At 38.9% G+C, this 8,135-nt stretch overlaps 1 protein-coding gene across 1 annotated transcript; it reads right to left on the bottom strand.

The window, feature by feature from the left end:
- Window positions 1-2,953: 2,953 nt before the first annotated feature.
- Window positions 2,954-3,922, bottom strand: LOC121401265 (olfactory receptor 1G1-like). The gene has a single exon (XM_041585610.1). The coding sequence runs from the start codon at window positions 3,920-3,922 to the stop codon at window positions 2,954-2,956; it is 969 nt and encodes a 322-aa protein (XP_041441544.1).
- Between the last annotated feature and the right edge of the window lie 4,213 nt (window positions 3,923-8,135).

Raw genomic sequence — 8,135 nt, 5'->3', positions numbered from 1 at the left:
TTATGAAGGATAGGTCATGTCAGACAAATTTGATTGCTTTTTATGATGAGGTAATTCCATCCAGGATGTGGCATCCTTGCAACAGGAACTTGACAAACTGGCAATCTGGGCAGTTAAGTGGCAAATAAGATTCAATGTTGATAAATGGAAATTCATGCACCTGGGATGTAAAAATATCCACTTATACCCTTAATGGGACTGCACTAGGCAAATCCATTATGGAAAAAAACAATGGAGTACTTGTAGATGATAAACTTGTCTGTAGCAAGCAATGCCAGTCAGCAGCATCAAGGGCAAATAAGGTCTTGAGCTGTATTAAAAGGGACATTGATTCACTGGAGGAGGGAGTCATTCTTCCACTGTATAGAGCTCTGGTAAGGCCCCATCTAGAATATGCCGTACAGTTTTGGTCTCCATCACTCAAACAGGATTATTGTATTAGAGAGGGTACAGAGAAGGGCAACTAAGCTGGTAAAAGGAATGGAAAATCTTAGCTATGAGGAAAGACTGGTCAAGTTGGGGATGTTCACGCTGGAGAAGAGGCGCTTAAGGGGTGATATGATAACTATGTATAAATATATAAGGGGATCATATAATAATCTCTCTAATGCTTTATTTACCAGTAGGTCCTTCCAGTTGATGCAAAGTCACCCAATCCGATTAGAAAAAAAGAGGTTCCGCCTTAATATTTGGAAGGGGTTTTTTACAGTGAGAGCTGTGAAGATGTGGAATTGTCTCCCTGAATCAGTGGTACAGGCTGATACATTAGATAGCTTTAAGAAGGGGTTGGATGGTGTTTAGCAAGTGAGGGAATACAGGGTTATGGAAGATAGCTCATAGTACAAGTTGATCCAGGGACTAGTCTGATTGTCATTTTGGAGGCAGAAAGATTTTTTTTCCCCCTCTGAGGCAAATCGGAGAGGCTTCAGATGGGGTTTTTTTTTTCCTTTCTCTGGATCAACTGGCAGTTAGGCAGGTTAAAAAAAAGAGAGTTAAAACTCGATGGATGTGTGTCTTTTTTCAACCTAACTTACTATGTTACTATGTATGTGCACTATAACAAAGGCTATAGAACAAAATCCCAAGGAAATACCTAGATCCAAGCAAAAACAAAAAATCTCATCATATATTAAAAATGTATTTGGGAGTGGGGCAAAAAACAGTTTCCTTCTTCTGAACCGAATACAGTGAAACCTCAATTTTACATTGCCTGGTTTCATCATCATTTATCATCATCATTTATTTATATAGCGCTGTCAAGATACGCAGTGCTTCGGTTTTAATTTTCCCTCATTTACATTTAGATTACATTACATTACATTGTTGTTTTGTGGTCCCAGAGTTTACATTTTTTTCTGGTCCCCTGAAAAACATAAAATGGGGGTTCTACTGTATTATTATTGACTATTACATCCCTGAACAAAGAGCTCTCCTGCAAGGCCCTTTTAATTATCATCTTATTAATTCAACACATAAGCAAGACCAGTATGTCTGAGATCTCTAATTGAAGTGGATGGTGGATATCCAACAGCTTGAACAGCCCAATTTTTTTGTAAATCAAACAAACCCAAACTTCTTAGGTTGGTTGTCACGTAACCCAAACCCCAAGGGGGAGTGATTGGACTATAGCATCCTAACTTTGGCCTCGGGCCTAACCCTCAGGTACTTGGGTACACAGGGGCAAGAGAGGGAGCCAAACATATACTGTAGGGAAAGAGTATGTAAGGGCAGAACTAGACATAGTCAGGCAGGATGAATCAGTACCCAATAAACTTGAGACAAATTCGAAATCAGGAACAAGTTGGGGTCAAAACAAGGAAACAAAATAATGAACAGGACCAGGGAAAAGGGGACCAGAAAAATCAGAGCATCTAGGAACAAGCAAACTTAACTACCAAAGGCAATGAATGAGCTCAGAATGGGAATTTATATAGACAGACTGATGTCTAACTCTGAGCATTTGTGGCCAGATTAAAAACAGCTGAATCCAATATGCCTCACCTGGTCCCACAACACCATCTACCTAGCCAAGAAAGCCCAACAGCGCCTCTACTTCCTGCACAAGCTGAGGAAGTCCCATACAGAGGGACTATCGAGAGCATCCTGAGCAGCTGTATCACACTCTGGGCTGGGAACTGCACTGTCATGGAGCGTAAGACCCTACAGAGGAAAGTGAAGACAGCAGAGAAGATCATAAGTGTCTCTCTTTCTTCCATCGTGGACATTTACACCACTCTCTGCATCCGTAAAGCCACCAACATTGTGGCTGATCCAACACACAACTCACTGTTCACACTCCTGACATCTGGAAAAAGGTACCGAAGCATTAGGGCCCTCATTACCAGACTGTGTAACAGTTTCTTCCCCCAAGCCATAAGGCTCATGAATACTCAGGGACCGGACAGATCTCTCTCACACACACTCCATCTGACCTTACTATATACCACAATGTTACACAGCCACTGTAAGCCATTGTATAAATAAATAGCCATTGGATAGAATTGTTCTCTATGAGCACATCTGCACTTTATCATGTTCTTACTACTATTGTATCACAATGATACACCCATCATGTCTAACGTTTAGCATTATTTACTTAACATATTATATCTGCTGAGTGTGCACTGTCTTGTCCTGTCCCTGCACTATGCTGACCTGTCTTGCAGGAGTTGCATATTTTTGCACTTGCACTTTTTGTTTGTTGTACATCTATGTTGTGTGTAGCACCATGGTCCTAGAGGAACGTTGTTTCATTTCACTGTGTACTGTACAAATGTAGATGGATGAAATGACAATAAACTCACTCTTTACTCTTGAAACTAAAGGAGAACACAGTGTAAAGCTAGGAGCCTGGTTGTCTGATTAGATAGAGCAGCAATAATGCAGACTATGTAGCAAACAGCAGGTCACTGGCTCAAATCCAGGCAGCATATTACATTGGATCAGTATGTCTTTACATATGTATATAAAAATGCATCTTCAGAATCTGTTTCTTGAATTTACCATATACTGCCCTGGTAGCAGACCATACCTGTTTATTTCTCAAGCTGTAGACTATTGGATTTAACATTGGAACAAGGCCAACATAAAGAAAAGGAATCAGTCTGTCTAGTTCTTGAGAATCTTCTGAATTAGGTTTCACATACAAGCTAAGGGATGTCCCACAGAACATTAATACAACTGTGAGATGAGAGGAACAGCTTGAGAAAGTCTTGAGCCTGACAGCTGAGGATTTTATCTTTAAGATGGTTGCGATGATGTTCACATAGGATGTTAGAGTGAATGTAAGAGGAAGAAACCCAAAGACAACAGCTTCAACTGATATTAATGTCTGAATATGTGCGGTATTGCTGCAGGAGAGCCCTAACACAGTTTTAATATCACAAAAGATGTAATTTAGATCATGTGACTTACAGAATGATAGAGCAGAAAATAGAAAACAGTAACAAATGCCATTACAGACATACAAAATCCATGGAGTTGCTACCAGGATGATACATAGCCTTGGGCTCATGATGAAGTAGTAACGCAAAGGAATACAAATAGCCACAAAACGATCAAATGCCATGACTGCCAGTAAGAAAAAGTCTGTATCGACACATATTGCAAACATAAAAACCTGTGTTAAACAGGCAATAAAAGAAATACTGTTGTCCCCAGTAATTGTGATGGCTATCAGCTTTGGCAGAATAGCAGAAACAAACATAATGTCCTGGACTGCCAGGTTGCACAGAAAGAAATACATGGGAGTGTGCAATCTGTAATCTAAATATACAAGTATAATAATAAACAGGTTTCCAAGCATGGTTAGTAGGTAAATTAGCAAAATGACAAAGAACATTATATGAGTGTCTATTCCACAGCTGGAGAATGCAATGAGATGAAACTCCTTCCCCGTTGTATAATTCTGTTCATTTTTCATTTTGCTGTGCATCTGCACTTGGACTTTTTTGATTGCTTGAAATTTCTTTAGAAACTTACTGCTGCTGTCTTTGTAAGCACAGGTGTTTCAAAAAGAACTGAAGGACTGTAACAGCTGCATTTAAAGCTACTTTAGTCCCTTTGGGGGTGTTATTCAGGCCCAAATGTGTTAATTAAAGAAATGTTTTTCCTAGTTATTATGTGACCGCAATTAAATGCTTTCATATTTTAACCTTCTTTGCCATTATTCCAAATAACAAAAACAGATTATAATTTATAAACATATACATTTTCAAGGTATGCTTGCTAGGCAGTGGTCCCCAAACTGTGGGGGCAGCCTGAAAGGCAGTTAGGGTGTGATTTTGGAAGAATGCAGACTTGCCTTGTTAAATTCTCCTGAAAAGCCAGTTTGAAGATCAATTAGAGTAAGACTTGGGATAAACACTGAAAAAGCTATATGTTATCACAGAGCCGGGCCAAGCCGGCTGGGTGCCCTAGGCAACCCGGCTGGCCAGCCCGCTAGCCACTGTGCGTACTCCCAAATGTGTGTGTATGCACCTGACAAAGACTGTGTGCATGGGCACTAACAGAATGCTGGGGAGGGGGGAGGAAGAAGGGGAACGAAAAAGGAGAGAGGGGAAAGGAAGAGGAGGGAGGGGAGAAGTAGAGAGGGCAGATAACATGGATTAAGGGTAGGCAGAAGAAGCTCATGAGGTACTGTACCTGCCAAGTGCCTCCTTATTGTTGCAACCTAGGCAGCTGCCTCTTCTGCCTACCACTTGTTCTGGCCCTTTGTTGTCATAGCCTGTTGTATTGATGAGTTAACTATGTTTAAAGAAGAACTAAAGCCTTACTAAAGAACTATGCTGATTGTCACTCAAAAAAATTATTTTTGGTGATTTTTGTATTCGGAGTTTAGTAAATAACCTTCATAAAGATGGTATATAGCACAACTCAATAGAGTGCAGTCTGAAAAGGTTTAGGCCAAAATATCTACAAATAACATTACTCTCACGTCAGAGAACCACACCCTTTTCCAGAGGACTTTATTTTTGTACTCACACATCACTCATTTTACAACAGCTGCGCTCCTCAACAATCCCTCTGAAATGTGTAAAATTCTCTTATACACTAAAGGCTACTTTATCTTCCAGAATAAGTGGCCGCAGCAAAATAATCTAAAATAGAATAAGGCTAGAAATGCTGTATTTTGTATTTAAACTTAAACATAAGCTTATTGCACCACAAGCCTAATCAAACAAATGATTTATGCTTTCAAAATTGGCTACAGGGGGTCAACATCTTGTTACTTTGTTAAACATCTTTGCAAGACCAAGTCTGTGCACATGCTCAGTGTGGTTTGGGCTGCTTAGGGATCATTATAAATTATCAAAACAGCACAAGTCAAATAATATGTGCCAACAGCCAATACAGCAAGACTGATTCATAATCAGAATATGCAGACGGCACTGGGTCCTGTGTTGTCATGTAATCTAATGTGGATTTTATAGTTTTTGTATTGTTTAATACAAACTTTCTCCAACTCTGAAGATCCAGTTGCTGCAGCAAAATAATCCTTAAAAATAGAATCCCAGTTTATCTGTTTAAATCTGGTCTTTGCCCCTGCAGCTGGAGTTGCAAACAGTAAAAAATAAAAGACAAAAATAAAATCCAATACAAATCTCTACACAGTCACTGACTGCTCCACAGGGAAACAAACAAAGCTGCTTGAGTTTTGCATGGCTGAGAAGTAAGGTGGGGGATCCCCTGCTGTTCATAGGTATGATTGTTTCCCTGTAGAGCAGTTAGGGACTGTCTGACAATTCCTATACACAGCAGTAAATGAAGGGAGAATTTCACTGCATACAGTCAGGTTTCTTATAAAAACGGTACACATTTTTAAACTGAAGTATATTGGAAGATAGGTTTCTTTTTCATTAAAGAAAGTAAAAATGGGATTTTATTTTTTTTGCCTTTACATGCCCTTTAAGGCAATAATTTAATCAGCAGAGACAGTCAGACAGAAAGTACCCACACACAGTAAACAGCTGAGTTGAAGACATGATGGACACCATAGGGCAGGGATCCCCAACCTTTTGAACCCGTGAGCAACATTCAGAAGTAAAAGGAGGTGGGAGCAACACTAGCATGAAAATAGTTCATGGGGAGCCAAATAAGGACTGTGATTGGCTATTTGGTAGCCCCTATGAGGTCTGACAGCCTATAGGAGACTCTGTTTGGCAGTACAACTGGTTTTTATACAACCAAAACTTGTCTCCAAACCAGGAATTTAAAAAATAATCACCTGCTTTGAGGCCACTGGGAGCAACATCCAAGGGGTTGGAGAGCAACATGTTGCTCACGAGCTACTGGTTGGGGATCACTGCCATAGGGATTTAGGATTCCCATGGTGTAAGCCTCTCAGTTTTAAATATAGCCAGAGCTGTGGCCCCTACACTTTGGTGGGTTGAGGCTGCAGAATACTAACGCCACTACTTCTGCATGGGTTAGCTTTAGACTTTACTTGCTCACTAGACCTGCCTACTCCTAAGCTGTAGGTGTCGCTTAGCTAACCACATTTACAGGGCACTACGAATTCCAGGGGATACAAAAATAGGGGCAGCAACCTAAAACTTTAAAAAGCCTTGATACACACTACAGGATTTACTCAGCCCAAAAGACCTTGATGCTGTACCATCCCTGAATTTGCTATGCCCATTTTTGTAGAAAGGACACTATTAAGATCTGTTATTGTCTTTTATTTATATTAACAGACTCCATGGGGGTTATTTATCAAAGTCCGAATTCATCTCAATATTTGCTGCTACAAACTCTGATCAAATCTGCTCTGGTTTTTTACGCTTATTTATTATTACATTTTCCTGAAAATTTGCTTTGCAGGAAAAAACTCAGATTTTCACAATTTTCTTTTGGATTTTTCACCTGAAAACTCAGATTTTTGCCCGAAAACTTCTGGGGTATTGCGAGAAAACAAAGCACATCAAAAAATCATTGGGACTTCTCCCATTGAGTTGCAAACTCAACAGGTCTGAGATGCCGGATTTTTAGATTCAGACTTTTCCATCCTTGGGGTTCAATAAATTCCAAAAAATTTGTGATTTTTTTAAAAGTCTGATTTTATAAAAAACACATTTTTCGTGATTTTTTCATTTGGAGTTTAGTAAATAACCCCCCTAATGTGTTGTAAACAAGCTAAGGACATACTACTGGTGAAAGATGTAGTCCCAGATAAAACCAAGGACTTGGTCTGAAGGCCATCAGAAAAATTGTTTTATCAGTTTAAGGTTACTGTTTTGATTCTCATTGGGGATTTTGTGCAATGATCAGCATGTGTCTGCACATATGATATGATATCTTTGCTCTGCTGCTTCCATTGGGTATGCAATGGAAGCATTGCATACCCAATTTGGTTTGGTCTGGTTTTTTTATTTTAAAAAATCAGATACATTTTAATTTTGATATATAACCCCCCTAAATGTATATAACCTGATATTTGTCAACATGCTAAATATCTGTTTTAATAATAACTGAAATGTACGTAAAGCCTCTAAACATCAGGTGTGCAGTACTTAAGATAATACAATTCAATGTCATTTCTTCTGAAGGAGTTAAGTTGATGATATGAAAATTCTGTTCTTTCATGAATCCCCTTGTGCTAAGTGTGATGTACATCTTAAATCAAGTCTCTGGAGGAACCCAGTATCATCTCAGGTGAATGTCATGTTTAGATTTCCAGGGCTAATTAGTACAGTAATTGTAAAATAAATGAATGAAAGTGTTTGTGAAATAAAAACGAAATCCCCTGAGGGATGAGCTAATGTCAACACCTAATAAACTGCTTTAATGTCAATGAAAACTGGCATTAGCTAAAAATATTAAGGTTAAACATAATGTATGCAGATTTTTTCAACTTCACCTGCTTTGTAATAAAGGTCTAACAGCACAAAACATACACATATACATTACACATATCATGAAGTCAATAAATAAAACAATTTTAATAATATATTTTTATTTTCCAAGCTGGTCGGTGTATGTCTACATAAGACCTTCTTTCCCATTACATTGCTGTCATAATTATGGTCATGTCTACAAGCTTGGTATCAAATATGTGTTCAGGGTAGTAACTTGAGCTTCTTGGGCCTCGGGGATGATAACTAGCTTAGTAGGAGCCAGTTTAAATAACTGGTAAA

Source organism: Xenopus laevis, chromosome 3L (genome assembly GCF_017654675.1).
Source record: "Xenopus laevis strain J_2021 chromosome 3L, Xenopus_laevis_v10.1, whole genome shotgun sequence".
In the NCBI taxonomy this organism is placed as follows: domain Eukaryota; kingdom Metazoa; phylum Chordata; class Amphibia; order Anura; family Pipidae; genus Xenopus; species Xenopus laevis.
The sequence above is the reverse complement of the archived record's forward strand: the minus strand, read 5'-3'. Positions and strand labels throughout refer to the sequence as shown.

Excerpts from the sequence above, each read along its gene's own strand:
- LOC121401265 (XM_041585610.1), bottom strand. The coding sequence starts at position 3,922 with ATGAAAAATGAACAGAATTATACAACGGGGAAGGAGTTTCATCTCATT.